Source organism: Microplitis demolitor, chromosome 2, assembly GCF_026212275.2.
Source record: "Microplitis demolitor isolate Queensland-Clemson2020A chromosome 2, iyMicDemo2.1a, whole genome shotgun sequence".
Taxonomy (NCBI): domain Eukaryota; kingdom Metazoa; phylum Arthropoda; class Insecta; order Hymenoptera; family Braconidae; genus Microplitis; species Microplitis demolitor.
This window is the reverse complement of record NC_068546.1, coordinates 23,136,526-23,160,219: the sequence shown is the minus strand read 5'-3', so window position 1 is coordinate 23,160,219 and position 23,694 is coordinate 23,136,526. Positions and strand designations below refer to the sequence as shown.

Sequence of the window (23,694 nt, the reverse complement as noted above, 5' to 3'; positions counted from 1 at the left end):
TTTAGGTATCTATATTTAAATTATATATTTTTCATACCAAGATATTCAATATCATATAACATTAATTATAACTATTTCGTATTTGTTATAAAATTAAAGATTATTTAAACTATAATGTTTAACCATGTTTTTGGAATATATATATATATATATATATATATATATATATATATATATACGAAAAAAAAAAAAACATTTAAACAATTCAATAAAATTATAAATCTATATTTTTTGAGAATTAAAACATGACTATTTATTTATTTTTGTTTTTTTCATATATTGTCATTATTTATTAAGTCTCCGTAATTAATAATTTAATATCTATAATACATTATTCTATTTACAATTTATTATATGACATTTATATTTCAAATTAATTTATAATAATATTATTCCTTTATTTTATTTTATAATATTTTTAAACTCAATCTTATTACTTATAAATTGAAACAAAATTTTTTTGTTTTTTATTATAAAGGAATGATGTGAAATAATAAGATTTGTTTTTTTTCTTTTTAAATTTATCATTTATAATTTCTTAAACATTTAAAATACCCTATCAGACTTTTTCTGTGTATATTACTATATAAACTAAAAAATTGAATTATAAATAATATTATTCTATTTTTTTAACACACAATTACCACAACATGTTACTAATATATTTTTTAATATTGTTAATTGTCTTATTTAAATTATTTTTAGTTATAAATTAAAGTTTATATATATTTTTTTAATACATATAGAATAGTTGCCAATACAATATATTTACATACATAAAGTCAAATTATAAACTAATAATCTATATAAATATTAAATAAATAATTTAATACCCAATTTATTAATTAATTTATCATAAATTTCTATTTAAAAATTAAACTTTATTCTATTTGTATTATGTTTCAATCTAAGCTCCTTTATTTATTATTCTTTTCATTAAATTTAAAAAAATTACTCTCACAAATTTTTTAAAGTGGCGACACTTTCATATAGTTTGTGCTAGGAACAAAATTTTCAAGTTCATCAGTTGTTGATGCTGTTGATGATGATGATGATGATGATGATGATGATGATGATGATGATGATAATATTGACTGTGAATTAATCTCATCAAGAAAGTCAAAATATGCCACTGCTTGACGTTCCTTTTCTCCGTATCTTACAAAGAAATTTTGACCACGTTCAATGATAGAAGGTCTTGAAGAAGTGTTCCAGGTTGATGATATCCGTAAAAAACGATGGGCTTGAACTGCTGTTGCTGAATGAAACACCAGAAGCAGCAGCGGGTCAACACGTCTCGAGGATTTTTAACATTTTTCGCCCCCCTTGCGTTCACTCTCCTTCCTTTCGCGCTCTCTTTCGCTCTCGCTCTCGCTCTCACTCCTATATTGCAGCAGCTCTAATGGGCACTGAGTAGCTCGGCTTAGTTCCTTGATTTCATCAATAACAAATTTTAATTTTTGCTGTTATAATAGTTATTTATATTTCTATTTTTTTTTTTTTTTTTTTTATTTATTTATTATTATTATTTTTTTTTGTGGTTTTATAAAAATTGATCGTCACTAAGCCGAACTACATAGCTTTTCTCGTGACAATCAAAGCACACTGCATAGGCGCTACCATCTGAACAGAAAATAACGAAACGGCTTTGTACAAATGTCGATTATGTGATGAATTTATTCATTTTAGGTGTGTGTGTATATGTATATGGATATTCAAAATATACAATTATATTCAGGTAAATATGTAGTATGATTATTAATTGTGTTATATGTGTAAGAAAAAAAAAAAAATTGTACTCCAAATACGAAAGCTGATTAAAAGCAGTATAGCGAATCTAAGCATTTAAAATGTTTTTAAAGGTGTAATACAATATAAAATTGAATTAGTGGCTTATTTTATATCTCACATAAAATAAAATTTAAATATAATAAAAAAAATAATAATAATTATAAATAATAACTGTATTAATAATTTGAATGAAAAATTAAAAAATAAATTTAATAAAGCATAATATACTAATTGGTGAATAATTAAGCATTAAAATTTATAAGTTAACGGTTTAATAAATCTAATAAGTATAATAAATGATCATGCAAACCTTTCTTCTGACGACGATAACGATGGAGTCGATGAAGATAACGATAATCAGGTAAAGGCTCATCACCTGAATCACTGCCTGCAGCAGATCCTGCACTACTCGACGCCGCTGAAGAGCTTTCACTGCTAGCTAACATCACGTCTAAAAGATTCGCTCTAGCCTTCAAGAGAACAAAAAAATATATATATATATATATATATATATATATATATATATATATATATATATATATATATATATTAATATTAATATTAAAATAAAACTAACGTACAGCAACTACAACAATAAAATTTTTTGTATACAATAAAATGTATTTAAATAAATACTACTTATATTTTACTACCTTTGGGTCGGTAAAGTCAATATCACGTTCAACGTGAACCCATCCAGTGGGACAGCAGCAGGCTAGATCAAGTTTTTCCAATGTTTTAACTTGTTTAATTGATGAATCTTGGTTATTTATTTGATTATCCTCGCCTTTTCTTATCATCCTATTTAGTTCGTTAATAACGTCTTTAGAAGTAGCACGCTCGTGGAAGCTCAAAGATTGATTTAGTCCCTCAATAAATAATGATGTTCTTACCGGACTCACCTGGTAATAATATAATAGCAATGTTTTAGCTGACATTGATGATAACAACAACAACAACAACAATAATAACAATAATAATGGTGATGACAAGATGATGATGATGGTGATGACGATGATGATGATGGTGATGATAAGATGAAAATGATGTTAAATCAAGAAATTTTAACAGCGCATCTTACAACTGTACTAGGAGTCGATGAAGTTACGGCCTCTTCATCCTCTTCAGGTACTGCACCTAGCTCTGTTGTCGTTGTTGATGATGTTGTTGTTGATGTTGTTGTTGTTGTTGTTGTTGTTATTGTTGCTGCTGCTGCTGTTGCTATTGTTGTTATTGTAGAAGAAGATGTAGTTAAAGTCGAAAAATTGAGTTGATTAGCATTGAAGTTGTTGCTGTTGATACTAGTACTGACATCACAAGGTTCAATAATAATTTTATCTTGATGTAAATTTTCAGCAGTTTTAATTCCCTCATAGGGTTCCAAGAAATTACAACGATTAATACTATTGCTACTATAACTAGACATATTGGCAGATATTTTATCTGAAGATTCAAAGCAACAACAGTAAGCTGGATTTCTTTCACATTTTTCAAATGACACTTGTTGTTGTTCATTTAATGACGGTGATGATATTATTGTCGACTCATTTTTCGTATTATAATCATAGTCTAAAACTAAAAATTATAATATATTTACTATACATAATATAAATTTTTCTAACACGTATAATAAGTATGTACCTTGAATATGAGTTTGGTCAAATTTTTTATTATCGGAATTATTTGGCATTTCAGTGAGGTACATTTGTTGTTCTGCAATAAAAGATAAGACACTTTGAAGCGCTTGTTCTCGATCAGGCGGCAATGGTTTGCCACTTTTGGAAGACGTGCTGGCAAGGCTCTTGGTACTTTCAAATTTTACTAGCCGATAAAAATCACGTGTAAAGTCGGTGCCGATTGAGGGTGAATCCGGATCATCACTGCCACAACCTGATAATGCTGTTGATGATCTTTTACTGGAACTCTCAAGAATACCTTCTTCACCACTACTCCAAGACGCACCAGGACTTGAAGCATAAGGCCAAGGACCTGTCGTTCTAGCATCCATTAAAAGTGCAACCTATATATAATTCACATAACAACATTATAATTATATAATAAAATTATCTAATTATTATTATTATTATTATTATTATTATTATTATTATTATTGTTGTTGTTGTTGTTATTATTATTTAAATATATTGTGTATACATACTAATTCTCCACCAGTACGATCAGCCAAATAACTAGCTCCATTCCATAGACATTCATTAGCATCTTCCTCCAATTCAATAGGATTTTGTTCTTTGATAGCTGTAAGTGTTGATGATGATATAAAAGTATTACGATTTTCTTCTTTCCAAATTAATGACGATGATGACTCACTTCTTAAATCATCTGTTGACAATGAGAAACTCCAATCTTCTAGTTCTGCTCTATCGTACTCTAATTCCAATAGATCACGATGCTGTTGAGCACTTCTTGAATCATCTAACCTATGATATAAATATAAATATATAAATTTTTATAACAGTGTAAATAAATAGAAAGAATAAATAAATAATGATAATTTAATACAATTATACCTTAACCATTGTTGAACATAATCCGTATCCCATCCATCTTCTTCAACAAAAAATAATGATGATGATCCTGTAGGACTTTGAATATTATAACATGGTGAACTTTTTATGTTTGATGTTGTTAGTTTTAGATAAAGATGACTGTCGGAAAAACTTGGCATAACATGTTGATAAGGGAGTATTTGTTTAGAAGGTGGATAACTATGTCTTGAGTTTATTCCAACGGTAAGATTAAGAGGAAAAAAAATAATATCTGGATCTTCAGTATCTAAAGCAATGAGTCGTGCATCTGGAGATACATCAGCTTCAGTTTCATCTGTCGCTTCTTTAAGATCTTCTAATCCTCTTGATGGCTCTTGACCTCGTGGACCTTCACCCTGGACATCTGATGACATTGTAGAATAACCTTCGTCTCTGTTAATACTCTCAGGACTTTCACTACCTTCTTCTTCAGATACTTTGTGTCCTAAATTATAGTGAATAACAATAATTTTTTTTTTTTTTTTAAATTTTATTATTGATATAAATACCTATAGATCGATGGCGTTTATATTTAGCGGCCGTGATAACAGTAGGTATTTTGAGATTGAGTGATCGTGGTCTTGGTAATGGAACCCAAGATGCACTATTGTTAAATCCTAATGCAGCAACTAATGCATTAGGCCCTGCTTCAATGATACCTCTAATTAGTTCTGATGATTTATTTTCTGTACTCCCTGTTGTTGTTGTTGTTGTTGTTGTCGTTGTCGTTGTTTGAGCTAATAATTCAGAAAGTGCTCGATTTTGAGTTTCTAATTCACGTATACGCCTTTGAAGTGTTCCTATTTCTTCTCTTAAACCCTGAATTAAAATTATATAATTAATTAACATTTTTTTATATTTGAAAATATACTTAATATATATATTGATTATACCTTTTGAGAGAGTAGTGCTCGAACAACTTGATTAGCAACGTCATCAAGACATCTTTCATATTGTCTTCTTTGAGCATCCGCATCTCTAGCAAGAGCAACGTGTTCAGTTTCTAAAGTTGCAAGCCTAGCAACAAGAGCAGCATGTACTTCACCAACACAAGCAGCCTCTAAGCCCCTCAATTGTCCTCGTATCGACTCATTTTCTAGTTGCAATTTGGATATCTGTGCTTGACATTGATGTATACGGGTCTGAAATCATATATTCTCTGTTCTATGTCCCACTCAATTTTACCCTATCAAAGAGACCTGATACTATACTCAAGAAAAATTATTGTAGTGAGTAGATATATATATATATATATAAGTGGTACAGCATGTACAAGCATTTTTTTTTTCAGTTTCTTTTATTAATTTTTCATTTTATTTAAAAATATATAAAAAAAAGGAAGGATTTTTTTTTTTTTTAATTTTATTTTCTTATTTGATATGTTATTCTTCTTACCTCATAAGAAATTGTAAGTGCTGTTCTTTCTTGTTTCAACTGATCCACTTTTTGTTTTTGCTGTAGCAATCCCCGGGATGATTCTTCCATCCTTAAAATGTTAAATAAATTTTTTTTCTTAAATGATAGTATAAATTGAAACGATTCAAAACAACATCAGAATTATTGATTAGAGCGTTTCCTTGATATTTTTGTACTCTAAATAGTATACATGTGCAATATAAAAACCATATATGTATATAGAGATGATTTAAGGTAAAAAAAATTCATTTTTAAAAATTTTTTGAGATATTTAATAAATTTAATCATGGGATATAAATTAATAACTGGGACAATAGCAATTGTACGTGTCTTATTATCTGCTGCCACTTGGGTATATACAAAAGAATGCACTTGATTTATCGATAACACTACAAGAGCAATACAGCAACAGCAGCAGCAGTAATAATAATAGTAGAAGTAGTAATAGTAGTAGTAGTATAGTATGGTATGGTACCATAAAGACGACAGGTAGGTTAGAAAAGAAGAACAATACCCGATGCACATATACCATACGAGACAGGTTGCAGACAGGAGACTTCAACCCGTACATCCATATGTATATATATATTTAAAATAATTCATTAATTATATATTTTTTGTTGTTTTATTTTTATTGGTATTTTCGGACCTGCCACCCAGGATACTTTGACGCTTTTTTCGCACACAAAATTAACATTAATTTATATTAATTAATGATCGATTTGAAATAGTAAGATTTGTTTCACTGAAATTTCACTGTAATCAATACACTAATAATTAATACCTTTTTTTTTTAATTGGTAATTCATTTTTTTTCTACTAATTAAATTTTAATTTTCCCGGGTATATTGCAAGCGCGCTAGTGCGCCAAGCGGAGAATCCGAACAGACCATTATATTCTGTGTGTGATATTAGATATTATATAAAAAGGATAGACTATAATTATAGGAGTTATGTCACGATAAATACTCATCATTATACATTGTATTTTTTATTTTCATTATGTAATATAATATTATCCTGTGGTATTAAAAAATAATTTAAATTTCATCTAAGCCACTGGACTTATTTTAACACAAATAATAATAATGATAATAATAGTAATATTCTGACAAAAAGTAAAAATAAAAAATTCAATTTTCTTAGCGGGAAGTTAAAAAGAAATGTAAGCTTTTTTTATTGTTTACAACTGAAGACGTATTATCTACAGTTATGTATATATGTGCTTGTAAGTCTGATAATATAGTATGTATTCTAGAAATCGCCATTCATCGAAAACGCAATGTGTTATTGGCCCCGAGCCAATATTGATGATTTACCGCAAGCGTCGGGTGGTTATTGCTTCCCACAGTAACGCGGTTGCTTCGTTATTTATTCAAGACCTATGAGTAAAATATAAATGTATACATATATATTTTAGCTAACTACTTTTTTTTATTTATTAATTTTTTAATTTTCCACTATGAAAATTGAAAATTTTCGAAAAAAAAAAAAAAAAAAAAAAAAAAAACAAGTTATTGATTTTGGTCTGATTTTCGAAAATCGAGTTTTCATTAGATCTAAACGTTTTGAGGTTCTAGAAACCTATTCCAACTATTTCTGGATGGACGTCGAACCGCGTATGTGTGCAAATTTTTTTTGTCCGACGATATCTTTGAAACGAATCAATCGACTCGAGCGTTCTCGGCGGAAATAAAAGTACTCGTCAAGCCTTAGAACTCATTAGATTTTTAAGTTGATCGGTTAAGTAGTTTACGATTTATAAAAAAAAAATTTTTTTTAGATTTTTTTCGTATAACTGATAAACCACTCACCCAATTCGCCTCAAAATGAAATCAGTTCTCATTATTGGTAAGCTCTTTTGATTTCCACCAAAAACGCTCGAATTGGTTGATTCGTTCAATTTACCTTGAAAGTTCGCGTTGAAGATGATGTACCCTCGCCCGAGCATGTTCCGCTTCAGCCGTAGCGTCTCGTACCCGTGACTCGGCTTCCAGTCGTAGTCGACGTTCTCGTTCCACATCTCGTTGTGTCGCCTCCCTCTGTAATTTATATATCAAATAAACTGTTTGATTCTAATTTTTTAAAAAAATTTTTTTTATACATATCAAATGATAGATAGTAAATTTCCGTAGGACAGTTTGTAGTAGAACATTGTATAAGTTTCTATTTAATTCGTTCAAAGTCTACGCGTCGACTGGTCGAAAAAAACATATCGACGAATAAAGCACTATCTAGTATAAGTAGCTTTATAGTATAAAAACAATCAATGTAATATACATCCTAGAATAATCTTTTGGAGTAAGCTTTCAAGAATGACCCAACAAATTTATAGAAGCTTTAAATCATTCTGACCGCATACCATTTTTACAAACTTTATTTATTTATTTATTAAATTATTTACAAACAATGATTAGAATAAAAATTTCTGATTAACATAAGAATAAATAATATTGACTCTGGAAGTACACCCCTCAGAGCCGTTTAACAGAAGAAAGATACATCATAACAAATTAATTTATAAATTATCAATTTTAACCATTTTCCTCAGATGTCATTATATGTTTATTACATAATTTCTCAAAAGTACTCAAACTATCAGCTGATGTCGTGTACTTATTTATTTTTTTTTTTTTTTTCATTGATAAAAGTCAAGACCGAGGAAAGAAGTATATACATGTATATATATATATATATTTCCCGCAGTTTATTTAATCGCAGCAAGTAATCGTTTTAAATTTATAATCTCATTTAATAAACTTTATTGACAATAATCTCTTATACCCCGTACTAGTAGTTTATATATTTAACTATAAGCTTAACATTAACGACAAAATTTATTGTAAAGACAAAATTGAAAATAAATACACCACGGTACATATATATTCATGATTGCCTATAGAAAATCTATTTATGTATATAAGCACGAGATTAAAAAAAAAAAAAAAACATTAAAGTTAATATCAACATTATAATTAAGTATATGAAGACATCTTTTGACTTTGATTTTTTCCCCTCTTTATTGTAATTATTTTCATTTTAATTTACTAGGATACGCGCTAGGGAACTCCAAGCCCTGAAACGGAAGGATAAATAACCACTTCGGCATTTTTTTTTTTTTTTTTTTTTTTTTTTTTTTTTTTTTTTAGATCAAAAATATATTATATAAATCAAGTTCATAGAAGAAGAAAAAAAATGGCTTATACGTTGAAAATGGACGTCTGAAGTATAATCAGTCAGCAAAATAAAAAAAAAAATGTCGGTCGACACACGGACAAGATACACGAAAAATTTTCGAAGATTTTCTAGAGAGATACCCAGAGGCTTGTGGCTGTCAAGAGTCCAAGAGCCAAAAAAATTTTTCCTTTCTCTTACTTTTATAGCTCTCCACTGATTAGACCTTTATAATATAGTCAAGTGAAATCCGTAATTATTTGAAAATCAATGAAATTAAAATTTTTAAATTTATCGAAAAAAAACTAATAATTGGACAAGAGCATCTTATTGCGCATGCGTATTTAATAACAAAAATTATCTGAAGAACACACCCATTTTCTCTTATGTGTACCTATGTGGCCTATGTGTATAATATAAGACTCACCCTAGTGAGTTTAGTAAAGTTGGTGCCCATGAGACGATGAGTTTTTGATGCGTGGTCGGTCCGGGGGATTGCCTCGTTGCCGGGACATTCCCGTTGTGATATCGCGGAGGGTGAAACCCCTCCGCCTGCTACTCCACCCCAACGGCGCACACGGGCAGCCACCCTGCCTAGATGCCTAGCTGCCTAGCTGCCTATCTGACCTTGTACTGGCAGTAACTTTGTAAAATTGCACTTTTCCCTTTCACTTGTCTACCCAGTCCCCTATTATTATTATTATTATTATTATTATTATTATTATTTTTATATTCGTTATTTGAGGTCAGGCTCTAAAAATTTTTTAGCAAATAATAATCAACAATTGAAAGCTATAGCTTGCATTATATTTCCTCAATCAATAACAATAATCTCACGTTCAAATGTACTCTAGATATACAAAATTTTCATTCCAAATTCATGAAAAAAAAAAAAAAAAATAAATAAAAAAAAAAATAATGTTTTATTTCATACTAAATAACTGTAGTTTTTATTATAGTCGAGACACTTATGTACTTGTTAACTGTAGTTTCATTAATTTTTTTTATTTACAGTTTTTTTGTTATTTTTTTATAGATATAGCAGATATTAATATGTACTTGTACTTAACATATTAGTTGTGCGAATATTAAATATTAAAGATTAAAACTCATAACAAAGTTACACACAGTAGTAGTATTATGGAAAATTAATTTTTATTATTATATTATATGTAATCTCTGTGCTGAATTATCTACGCGGTATCCACGCGAGTAACATGTTTTAATATCGATGCTAAGAGTATTAAAACTTTGGGAAAGTTCTAAACCGTACATAGCTAATATAACAATAAAATATCAGTGATATGAGTTTATTTCACAAAAATTAACAATAAAAGTATTCATTTTTTATAAAAGTCATAAATCGCCTCTCTTTTCCTTTTTTATATAAAATACAAAAAAAAAAAAATAATCCTTTTATAAAAAGTAATTTTAATTTTTTACGTTATATATTTAATTGTTATTATTATTATTATTATTATTGTATATATCGCATTTATTTATTTATTTATAACAACGTGTTAAAATGCGCACGAAAGCAAATCAAAAGTGCGTCACGCGTCATGGACGCCGGCGTACTAACGGTACTAACTGTAGGGACTGTAGGGTAGCTAAAGGTAAGAGTTAAAAAGCTCCCTCGAAAATTCAGTCTCACCCTAAATAATCAGCTACCCCTCAATGTTTTATGCGCTTGCGTATTTAAACCCTTCCAAGTTGTATAGTTTTTTTTTAAACACCGTAAATATATACAACCATCGCATGTGTGTTAAATGGCATAACATATTTAATGATAATAATAAGAATAATAACAGCCACAAAATTTTTAACACATATATTTATATTTTCTACGGTATAAAGTAAATGATAAATACATGGTTATTGATTTAAAATAGAGGAAGAATCATAATAATTTAAAAAAAGTTTTCAAAAATTTATTAAAGTAAAATTAACTCAATGAGAAAAAATATGTATTTCATCAATGGGCAATAACTATCTCATCGGATATCTATATAAATAAAACTAGATGAAGCACTTGCAATTACTTTAGTTTATTACCAAGAGTTGAGTTTCATTAAATTTTTGATAAACTAATGTTGTTTTCTTTATTTAATTATTCCTAACCAGAGTATTCTCTTTGTTTTTTTTTTTTTTTTTTTTTTTTTTTTTTTTTTTTGATAATGTTAAATAAATAAATTAAGACAAAAAGTAGACATCAAAAATATAAATAAACGCGTAAAGAATGTATATGTATATTTAACATAAAATTTACAAAGATAAAAGCAAAACATTATTTACGCGAACCGGTCGATATAGAGTAGGCGTCGGAATACATAATGTCAAGCATCGAATGGCGCCGAAAATCTTTCACACTGCAGGGCAAAAAGTAACAGTTTAAGGTAAATACATACAAAAATGTATAATAATAATAATAATAATAATAATAATAATAATAATAATAATAATAATAATAGTCGTGATAATATACAATTTAAATGTGTTGTATGTATATGTGTGTTCAGAAATGTTGAATTTAAAAGTTGTATTGGCTTATTATTTGTGATAAATAAAATAATTTTCAATGTATACTACTAAACTGGCTCTCAATAAAAAAAAATATAATATATATAGACGAAAAAAGAAAAAAAAAATGTGATAATATACATAATATCATCTTTACATTTATAAATATCTACCCCATGAAACTTTTGTCACTGGAAACTTTGTTGGCAATCTACGAAATTTAATAGCACACCAAATATATAATTTAACTGACGTAAAATTAACAAACTCTATAATCTACTATTGCGTTAATATTGTATTATTTTTTCTCAATCTTTTTTGGATCTCTTTCTTTTGGTGTCTGAAAATATCTTCCTGGACTGTCGTGCCATTCAATTAACTTTATCTCTTAAACATTTTAGGGTGACATGGAGATATACGTATATATAGTTCAAAAATATAGTAAGGGTGTCTTGCGCACTGTAAATAAATTGTTATAGCAGGGCCTATCGACAACATAGATCTGAGAACAGTTTACTTTGATAACGTCACATGAGTAAATTCGGATTAACATTTTAAATTGTAATTAATCTTTTTTTGCTGTTATCTAAAAATTTTTTATTTTTAATGTCTTATATTTAATTTTATGTATGTATAAATAAAAAATAATTACTCTTAATTGTAGTTTAGTAATTGTGGTGCGATCTCGAAGGGCTGCCGCTCGTTCATTTTGTAAAATTTTTTCCAATTCTCGGATTCTCTCTTCAAGACTCTCCTAAAACAAAAAATATAATTTTTTTACTTAATTATAAATATTATCAAATATCAATGTATAAGTAATAATATCATTCGAAGCGATTATTCTAAAATGGTAAATATCATTGTCAAGAAAGTCGATCACTATAGGATTGGTGATGATGAGAAAATCAATGAATAAAAATTAAATAAGACTGTAAAGATTTTCTTTATATGACAGTTATTTAGAAACGTTAATGAAGCTTGAATAAACAAAGGGATATTTTTTTTTTAAATTTACTTAATGAAACTAATAAATAGAAAATAACCGCGAGAAACCACAGAGTACAGAGTTGGTGTATACGATAAAATATATATATATATATATATATAGTCTTAATATACAAGAAACAAGTAATATTTGCATGCCGAGGGACTCGAGACACGTAGTTCTGATTCAACCCTAACTTGAAAAAAGCACATTTTACTACTCTTCCAGTTTTGCTCGGCCTTTAATATCACCTTTAATATCACCTTACCTGCACACTGTGCATTTTAGAAAAAAAAACTCGAATAAAGTCCGGTGCATCCGAAAACTTATTTTCGGGCTCGGAGTTTCGTCCTCTTGACACTATGTGACCATTTTCACCCACGGTAGTCCATAATTTTGCCTCTATTGGGAATAATTACACACAATATTACCATTTTACGGTGCTGGACACGACTGGTTCGTGCGCGCACCAGAACCAGTCATGTGCTTGCCCTTCTTTAACTTGCCGCTAAGAAAATTTACAATTTTTAAGAATTCTACAAGTTATTGATTTTGGTCCGATTTTTGAAAACCGAATTTTCATCAGATGTCGACGTTTTGAGCTCAAAAGGTCCTAGAAAGCTATTCTGATTATTTTAATTATCAACACTGGGAGAAAAATGCCAAATAACATGCCGTATATTCTTTGCATATTATTCTTTGGATAATTTTTTATATTTATTTTTCTCTTGTATGTACACAAATGTATATATATGCAAAAGTCCTTGATATTATACGGCCATGACTACCTTGTCGCAATGGATATCTCAAAGTAGTTATTATTAATGATATATATAAATACATACGAAAATTTATAATAATAAACCTTTTTATTTTCTCACTTTATTACTTTTTCGTTACTATACTTTGCAACCATTTGTCATATATAATGTATATAAATAACAAATTACTGATCAATTTAACTTATTTATGTACTGTTAAATATTTAAGTACTATAGAATGAATCTTTTTAAAATTCGAGTCACGAGTATTGAGAAAAAAAAAAAAAAAAAAAAAAAAAAAAAAAAAAATTCAATACGTCACGCATCACAGAGGTATATCATTATAATCATTACTTTTAACTATAGATAATAAAAGAATAACTGGTATGGTAAAGAGTCATTATTGGGATGGGGGTAAAATAAATTTTCCGGTTATCATTTATTTTAAAAAATAAATAAATTTTACTACAAAGTTATTCTGATGTAAATATGTGTAATGACTAAGTGGCTAATTTGCGTGTTAGAGAGCTCTATAGTATGTAGAAAATAGTTGTATTAATATTTTTTTTTAAATACTCATTGGCAAAATAAAAATATGAGAAAATTTTAAAAGTATAATTTTCAATCCTACACTCAAGAGCTTAAAAAATTGTGGCGCTTTAGCACGCAAGATTATATTATGGTATACATGCATATATAAAAGTATTTGAGTACAAGTAATCATCTAATCATATATTAATATCTATGAAAAATTTAAACATGATAAACAGAAATACACGGCGGTATTTTTATTAAAAATATTTAATGATTAAGAATAAGTACAGGATATAAAAGGTGCTACCTTCGCCAGTGTTTAAAAAAAAAAAATAAAACTAATTTTATTTCTCTTTTAATTTGATAATAAAATTTTTTTTTTATTAACGTATAGTTATAATAATATAATTAAAAATTAAAAAATTTATTTTTCCTACATTGATAATTTTAGAATATCACGTTTAAATTTTTATAAATTAAAGATGAGATGTGTACATAATATCATTGATGTATATTATATGATTATTTATTACGTCTCATCTTTGTAAGAACTCGAAGAGTAAAACTGAAAATATAACAAGGGCTACTAACTATAGTTGATTTAAATCTATTAGTAACCCTTCGTAAATTAAAGATGACACACTATACAAATACATTTATACATTATAAGAATTTTTTAAAATTTTAAACAAAGTTAGTTAATTTGGACATACACAGAGATTAATGTACAATGTGTATTGTATTGGTCTATAGATGGTACAGTGTAACGAGTGAATCAAAGTAAAGGAATAGAATAGAAAACAAGATATAATATAGACTAGGGTGTGCTGAAACCGGCGCCGGTTCTCGTCAAAATCAAGACACTATCCAATACAACTTGTATTGGTTTATAAAGCGACAGTATTCTCGTGCGCTCTCATATCAAGAACAAAGTATTAACCTTATTTTACAGCTAGTAACGCATCCATTAATATGTATATATATATATATATATATATAAAAGCTTGACCGCAAAAATAACACAATGTTAATTTTTAATTTAAATTGTTAACAGAGATAAATATTATCACCATTATAAATCGTAAATATCACTCACCAGTTGGCTAACACTGGCTTACACTTGCTAATATAGTATATGTATTTACGAGTATACAATCATACAGCAAGGTGAAATAGAGTTTATTGAACCAGCCGGGTGTAGTTACTTGTATCTGCACCTTGCCAATTTCACTAACCGTCAACATCATACAAAAATTTTTTTTTTCTTATTTTATGTCACTTTAAGTGTTTGAAATATATATTCCATTTCATGTAACTAATTATCATAAAAGCAGGTGTAAAGAGAGACTTTGATAATTAATTCAAATAATAATATGTTATTGTTCATCTTTCGTCAAGAAATACTCCAACGTACATGAAAAAAATTATTCTCAAGGGTCAAATTATTTTAATATTTAAATAATTTACTTTGATACTTTTTTGTACTTGATAAAAATAAAATATATCACATAGATTTTATTATTGTTATTATTTTTTTCCAATATTTATATATTGTAAATTTTATTAAAGTGGTTTTCAATGACCCTTATCATGCTATCATGTTATTGGTGACTGTTGATCGATGTTGGTGGTTGTTGGTTGTCGAGCTGTCACTAACAGTCGTCGGGGCATTTTACCGGCACGATGCTCTCAACAGAGATGATGAGAGTTAGCCTTTGGTCCTGAGATTATGCCGCTAGCAGACGAATGTTGACGTGTTTATATAAATATTCTTATACATATTCTCATGAAAGAAGAAAATTCATTTTCTTTTACTCACGCTGAAAAATTATTGTCTTTTTTTTTCCAGTTCAGAGTGAGTTTAAATTTATTTAGATAGATAAAATTTAAAACATCAAATTAAATGTGTAAATGTTAGCTCGCTTGGCTAATGAATTGCCCATCCGCTGTTATAGACTTCAATATATATGTACGTTTACTTTTTAAAATTAAACCCAACTGTTCGGATGGCTACTCTTCTTCTCTTAATCATTAGAAAATTGAATTTGTATTATTTTGAATCAACAGTGCAATCATTTCTAATTAAATGTATTAATCAATTAAAGAATTAAAAAAAAACTTGCCGCTTTTTTTCGAGCTCAAGGAGCTCGAAAATACCTTTGAATGCAATCGTTTTTTAATGATCTTTTCAAGCTCTAATAATTTACGTTTCATGTTAAAGTTTGAAAATTTAAGAATCGAAAATCATTAACGACCAATATTTAAAAAAATTTTAATTATTATTGATTTCGCCACTCAATAAATAATAATAATAATAATAATAATCCAACTAATATATACTATACGACAATAATAATTTCTCTCGTACGCCTACAGAAGGTTCGCGTAGGCGCATTATTACGCCTTTTTAATAACTTTCTATGAAATTTCAAAACTTTTAAATTAAAATAAGTAGAAATGGATAAAACAAAGTTTATGGTTAAGCTCCGTGAATTAAAAAGATTGAAACAGTAAAATCATAAATAATAGCGAAAAAAATGGCAAACAGAATTTTTCGATCGCATTAAGAGTAGTGCAAAAAAAAAAAAAAAAAAAACAATTACCTTTGCAGAATCAGATTTTTCTAGCTGCTCGACACAAGTTTGTGAACCCCGAGATACTAAATTTTTTTTGCTAATAGTGCCCTCTTGTGAAGGTCGTACAAACTCAATTCTACCACCCTCAACAACAATGTTAGGGGCTGGTGGAAAATTTTCCGTATTACCGACTGCGTCATAATATCCCAAAAGACCTGCCTTTTCACCGTACAGGGGATGAATTTGCCTATAACAACCGATGAAAAATTTTATCTTTATTTATATATACAGAACATAAAAGGAAAAAAAAAACATAATAAGTATAATTTAAGTATATATGTACCTTGGTGAAGGGACAGAACGTGGTTTATCCAAGACAAAATCCGAGCTAATGGATGATTCATTTCCTCGTCCATTGGAGGACCTAAAACAACAGTAATTAAATTTATCTACCAAAAATTTTATATTTGCTAAAAATATGTGTGAATGTAAAAATATAGGATGTAAGCAGCTGAAAAAAATCATGAGAATATATATATATATATATTTTCTAATCATCTATTGAGAACGATAGCAATTTCTGACGGATATGCCATTCACACAGTTTCCAAACCGCAAGGCATCACATATCGTCCAAGTTGTTTTTGCATCTTGTTATTATTATTATTATTGTTGTTGTTGTTGTTTGTTGATTTATTTTTTTCATTGTATCAAATAATCAGAATCGATTCTTTTCATATTGTTGAAACTGAATTTTGTAGTTTATTGTAAGACTATATAATCATATAATAGATTTATTTTACTTTAATATAATTAAATATTTTTAATTACTAATGATTTAAACGATAATGATAAATAATAAAAAAGGCAGTAAAAATTAAAAAATCTTTCGACTACTAAAATTTCATCATACAATTTTGAAAAAATTTACAATCTCTCATGAGACGTGTTAAATATTTAATCGTTAACGAATGTACCGATGCGTAGTTTAGAAAAAAAATACAATAAATTGACATTCCTCAAGCGTTAAAAGAAGTAGTCCCGGTTAACTAAACGCCTGTATGATGATTGCCTGATTAATTCTATTTGATAATACAATCCAAAGGTATATGATGTCACTTCCTATAGAAAGCAAATATCAAATGTTGCACATCACGCAATATTACAACAAAAGAGACTGTGTAACTTACTTACTTTACTAATACTAATTATTTATATTATATATATGGTTTTGAGGACTATAAATATTTATATATATATATATATTTTTTTTTTAATTATTATAAATACGATATATACATATAAGAATATTATGAATATTTGTAATAGTAATAACTAAAAAATATATGTTGATAAAAACAAATTAATTGAAATTAGACATTGAATATGCGAATAGAAATGAAAAGGAGGCTCGGGTTGCAATGTATGGATCGTCTTATTCTGTTTTGCAACTATTTGCAACTAACGAGCGTATCCGTGGCTGACACTTTTGCGAGTTACTAATTTATCCAAATACCGGGTGCCGAGTGACGAGTGACGAGTGCCGAGTGCATCTCATAGAGAGTAGAGGCTTCTCAGCGTTATTCTGTTGCGCTGCAATTATATCAGGAGATTCTTGTATGGTGGCCAGTACAACCACATTCCAAGTTAAATTTGAGTAAACAACACTTGTACAATTTTATATACCTATACAAATTTATAGATAAATATATATCACATATTATATGTATATAATATTATATAAATAAATGGTGCCTAAAGGTTGAATCTATAATAAAATAGATGTGAATAAGCAACATGAAGCTAATGATTATATATTTTATTCGCGGTCGTGGAGATGCGCGGACGCACGCACGCGCTCTCGCGGTTCAGTCATTACGTAATTACAAAGTTACAGACCTGACCTGCTGTACTATACAATACTGTACTGTAAAAATTATAGGGACTAGAAATTGTTATTCCTCAAGAGTGTTGGAGTAAAAAGAGGATTTTAACCTGTCTTACTGTCGATCTGTCAGTCGGTCTATTTCCATGCCTTTTAATTTTACCCCTTACTTTTACTATGTCTTATCTTCATGATGTATATAATAATATAACCGTAGTAATCGGTCTTTGATTTTTGCTGTGTGTGCATGCCAGGCTGGCAATGATATGAATACTTGTTAAATAAGTATAATATATATATATAGGACTTGTGTATCGTATTGGATATATTTTAGAATTATAATATCAACCAAGCTTCAAACTATTTTATATATTTATTTGTGCTGTTGTTGTTACTGTTCTAATTTAAAATTTTTTTCTTTTTTATATATTTCGGCATTTTTTTTTAATTATATATCCAAAAGTTTATTTTGAGTCTACTAGGAAACTATCTCGACACACCCGGCAAATATGTAGTGTATATAAATACACTTACCGTGTGGGCATATAACTTTACTCGGCATACTCGTATTCTAATTGCAATGTAATGAGAAAAGTACCAGTCAACAACGAATTATTTTATTTTGTACGAATTTAAAATATCAAAGATATATTTAAAATCAAATAATACATTGTCGTATTTTTTATTTAAAAAATTTAACAAAATCTATAGTTAATTTATTATTATTATTATTATTATTATTATTATTATTATTATTATTTTAAAACATCACTCTATATGATCTTTAGACCTTAAGTATGTACTTATGCATATTTTTTTGTTTATATACTTATTAATGAAGAAACAAAAAACCGTAATAGTGACTATAACTCTTTTTTTCGTTAAAGTAAAACGTGTTAAAAACATATTTTTAAAAAATTATAATAAATAGCAGATATTATTGGATAATGATTATGCTAATAAAGAGAACATACATATTCAGTGTGTAAATGATATTTATATATAAAAAATAATTTCAGCGATTGCTTATATTAAGATTATTCTACAAAGGCAAGAGGAATCATCACATCAGAGAATAAAAAGCGGTACTACGTTCCCGTTACGACGTTACGGCGTTACGGCGTTACAGCGACAGACCAGACACGTAAGCTAACAGCAGCTACTTCCAGCAGAATAATCGTATGGTGTTTTAAGACATTGAAGCAAGTTGAGTAAGTTCAAAAGCCGCGGTACACATTACACATTACACATGACAAACGACAAACGACAAACGACACACGGCGACAACCAGTCTGATAATGCAGTCTGTGTATCATTTAATGTATATATTGTATATAAAAAAAAAAATTATGCAAGGTAAAAGATACTTTAGACAAAGGGCATTTAAAATCATACATATATAAATATATACACAACAATTAAATGGGTCTCCAATAGACGTTTTCCAGTACAGTAGTGCAGGTATCACTCATACAAGTATATATGTATGTATATATTTTAGTATGGAAATGACAAAACCGGACAAAGCAGCTGTTACCGGTGTTACTAATACCAAGACAGAGGAAAAATAAGGGACCACCGTGCAGAGCTCGAAGAATGTGAGTTACAACGGTTACAACTTACAACACAACACTACACACAAAGTATGTAAATGTATATAGATATAAATGCGAATAAACAGTAGAGGGATACACTACATGTAAATGTGTAATCAACAGCGACACGAGTTATACACACATAAAACATAAAATATAAAACATAAAACATGTATGTACTACAAACAATAAATTGTGTGTTGGTCTGTTGTATTGGTTTAGTTGATCCTGGCAATTTAACTCAGCTTGTATTGGATATTTGGCTCGTCATTATGTGCATGGTTCAACTACTATACGTCACGAGAACGAAGGTGAATCTCACCAATACCATAAGAACTACACTATGCAGTGGTAACACTAAGCAGGATGGCAACCTGTCTGTTTTAATAATAAAACTTTCTGCATTGGGTGTGGTACTTTATTTGCCATCCAAGTCTTCCCGGTTTATACTCTCAATAACACCATTATTATATACACGTCAGCGTAACCAATTGAGTAGTCTACGGAGTCCTACAAAGTCCAACGGAGTCCAACCAAATTTACATAATCAAAATCACAAGTGCAATATTACATGTAACCTTTACATGCCTGTATATTTTTCATTTATATATACATAAATATTTATTTTTTATTATATTGTCATGTTTAAAGTGTCATTTACACTTATAGCATCAAAACATGACATAGTATTAATTATTATTGTACTAGTCTATTATTTTTTGTGTCATTTAGTTTTACAGAGTTACTATAGTATCTATACATTGATGATAAATAAAAGTAATTTATAAAACGGTCTTTACAAAACAATAACTGCATGTCAACAACAAGAGACATGGTCAAAGGAAAGTTTATATATATTCATAAGGGTTATTAGTTTTGCCGGTTTTGCCAATTTTACCAGATAAAACAATAAAGCAGAGAGGTTTGTTGAAATAGCTATTAACTAGTTAAAAAATACAGTCGCAATAACCATCCGCAGCAGAATATTATTTAGATACAAGATATACAAGATACATATGTGTTGGTAAAGAGCATGCAAGCGTACCTCTCTCTCTTCTCTCGTTCGTTTTGTTATCTTTTATTTTCTCTTTATCTATTCTTTTGGCCCTCACTAAACTATTAATTTAGATCGAAAATCACTTTGCGTGTCTCTATTTACGTACATATTAAATATATACATAATTTAACTGAGTATACTCATATATATATATATATAATACGTGTACCTCGAGCCAGTTACAAATAGTTAACCAGCTCAGAGCCAGCTTCTATCCGGTCTCACGACGGTTGTCATCGTCATGGTCACTGCGTACACTTCTTTTGGATGATGATAATGAAGAATTAAAAAGAAAGAAATAAAGAAAGCGGAAACGAGAAACAAGAAACAAGAAACAGTTTTTTTTTTAATTTATTTTTACGTCAGATCATTACTACAGTATTGTAAAAAAAAAAAAAATCAATCCAATAATTAAATTATGAATGAATATTTTTCGTTATTATAAATACAGGCGATATAAAAAAAAACAAATTCATTTATTTTCTTTAAATATGTATTTAATTTGTTATATATTATGTATATGTAGCTAAAAGAATGGATACGTTCATTAAGAAAATTTATTTCTACTCTATAGGCATGCGTTAATAAGATTCAGGCACACATAAATAAATTGAGTGACTAAATTTTGAAAATAATAAAAAATGATATAAGTTTGATTTTGGTAAATTTTGCGCAAAAAAAAAAGTTAGACACGCGCACCTGATTGCGCATGCGTATTCAATATCGAAATTTCCAAAGACGCATCCAATAGAACATATATTTACACGCAGCGAATGTGCTGTTGCCGCTGTTGGTAGCTAGCATACATATGATATACCATATGATAATACGCATGGAGACTCGGTAAAACTCGATTTCTTGGGAGCTAATACTAATATCAGCCTAATAATAATAAGACTAAGAGTGCGAGCTACACACACAGCTTCTCAGTAGAAGTCATTTCCATCCTTTTCTTTTTTATTTTATTCCATCTTACTCTTTTTCTCTGTCAACATATATATAAATGGGTGTGTGTGTGTGTGTGTGTGTTATGTATACCTATCAATGATATGGTATTACTTTTATTCTATTTCAAGTTTTTTTTTTTTTTTTTTTTTCGCTTTTCATTTAATTGAATTTAAAGAGCCCAGAGGCCCAATACCAGAATATATTTAAGAGTTGTATATATGTAACGTAAAACTTGAATGAATGAATGAATTGCGCGATAAATATGTACTGACGTCACATACCTTCACAAAAATAATAATAATAATAATAATAATAATAATAATAAGACCAACTGTTCTTACAGCTATTTTATATATATATAATCTATATATTTTAAGATGGCTACTTGAATAAACAGGTAATTTAATGAATTAATCAACTGGAGTGTGACATTTGTTCTATTTGTCAAGAGACAAACACGTTGCGGTATATACATTAAATGTTGTTAAAATTTTAAAAAATCTGTGATTTTTATTTAAAAAGAAAATAATAGCAACATATGTATATATATAATTTTTACCTTTTAGAAGGTTTCCAACGTCGTTTGAGTACTCCTAACATTACAAGTAGTAATATCACGAAATAAACTACACTGAGTAGGCACCACGAAATTATCTGTTCCCAGTTCCAATAATAAATCCACTCACTACACAAGGACCAAAGACTATCACCACCCGGTTTATCCGGTCCACCTGGACCACCTGGACCACCTGGACCACTTGGACCACCTGGACCACCGCACGTGTACTCTTTATTCGAGTCAATTTTTTTTTATTATTTTTGTTTTTTTGATTGTTTGTTTACGGAGCAATTAATTTTATAAGTCAAATAAATCAATCTGGTCTTTGTTTTTTATAATTTTTTTTTATATCACATATCATTATAAGGAACTATTCAACACTATTAATCTTTTACTAGTTAATTTAAATAATATAATTATTAAAAATAAAAAAAACACAAGTTCCAGTATTTAAACCATTATAAACTGATAAGTGTGATAACATTTTATAATGATAAAAAGTAATAATAACCACCAATAACCAGCTTAAACTAAATAATAGAAAAATAACAAGAACTAAAAACTGTTGGGTTTATTTGTAGTATTGTAGTGAGCACTGAGCAGCACTGAGCAGCACTGAGCAGCAGCCAGTCAACTTTTAAGACACAGACTAAAAGAGATGGTAAATTCACATTCACGACTGCTCACTGCTGCTCACAGCAGACAGCTAGACGAGCGAACTGAGCGAGACAGGAGACAGGACGACAGTACATAAACAGCATACACATACAAACTTCTTGGTTCTTTCCCATTCCGTTCATCCGTTCCGGCTGCTTGCCTGCTAGCGTGCTGGTAGCTCGACCAGGTTCGACCTGAGCTGTTTTGCAACCCCCTCCACTAATTATTTTTTTTCTTTTTCTTTTTTACAGTACCGTATCTATTAAACTAATGTCCCTGGTTCTCATAAAATTTTTAATTTTATTGACATATTAGTATTTTATTGTTTAATAATACTTAATACTGCTTAAATTATTAATATATCTAAAAAAAAAAAAAAAAAAAAAAAAAACTTTCTTCTCCTTCCTGATATTGTGAAAACATTAATGAAAAATAATAATGACAGCAACTTTTTTTTTTTTTTTTTTTTTTTTTTTTAATTTAATTTAGAGCTATAAATTGATTATAAGATTCTGTCAGTATCCAAAAATTATAAATTAAAATTGAGAATAATTTCTACCGCTAATGATTTAGTTTCCAGTTATAGTAATAATTAATTTTGAAAACACTTAGCAAATATAACTTGAATGATTATTCAAATATTCAGATATAATAGTTAATCATCATTTATCAAACAAATAATAAATTTTT

General features: G+C 28.5%; 1 protein-coding gene across 6 annotated transcripts; it reads right to left on the bottom strand.

Moving 5' to 3' along the window:
• Positions 1 to 446: 446 nt before the first annotated feature.
• LOC103574825 (serine-rich adhesin for platelets) lies at positions 447 to 23,216 on the bottom strand. 6 transcript variants are annotated; one of them, XM_053743039.1, is made up of 16 exons: positions 22,348 to 23,216; positions 16,647 to 16,727; positions 16,331 to 16,550; positions 12,100 to 12,201; positions 7,662 to 7,795; positions 5,733 to 5,823; positions 5,231 to 5,479; positions 4,847 to 5,156; positions 4,320 to 4,782; positions 4,120 to 4,229; positions 3,950 to 4,047; positions 3,433 to 3,811; positions 2,873 to 3,366; positions 2,445 to 2,693; positions 2,102 to 2,261; positions 447 to 1,258 (listed from the first exon to the last, which is right to left on the bottom strand). In XM_053743039.1, exons 1-16 carry the CDS (start codon positions 22,386 to 22,388, stop codon positions 969 to 971), a joined length of 3,471 nt encoding a protein of 1,156 aa, XP_053599014.1. In that variant the 5' UTR covers positions 22,389 to 23,216; the 3' UTR covers positions 447 to 968. The 6 variants fall into 6 exon arrangements, with proteins under 6 accessions (XP_053599014.1, XP_053599013.1, XP_053599017.1 ...); XM_053743038.1 differs by having other exon boundaries at positions 2,873 to 3,360; positions 3,950 to 4,229; XM_053743037.1 differs by having other exon boundaries at positions 448 to 1,258; positions 3,950 to 4,229.
• Between the last annotated feature and the right edge of the window lie 478 nt (positions 23,217 to 23,694).

Bases quoted from the DNA above. Each gene is read 5' to 3' on its own strand.
- LOC103574825 (XM_053743037.1), bottom strand. From the start codon at position 22,388: ATGTTAGGAGTACTCAAACGACGTTGGAAACCTTCTAAAAG. The intron at 4,230-4,319 runs GTATAATTGTAT...TTTATATCATAG, and splicing joins TATGTTCAACAATGGTTAAG to GTTAGATGATTCAAGAAGTG. The intron at 3,367-3,432 runs GTACATACTTAT...TATAATTTTTAG, and splicing joins TGACCAAACTCATATTCAAG to TTTTAGACTATGATTATAAT.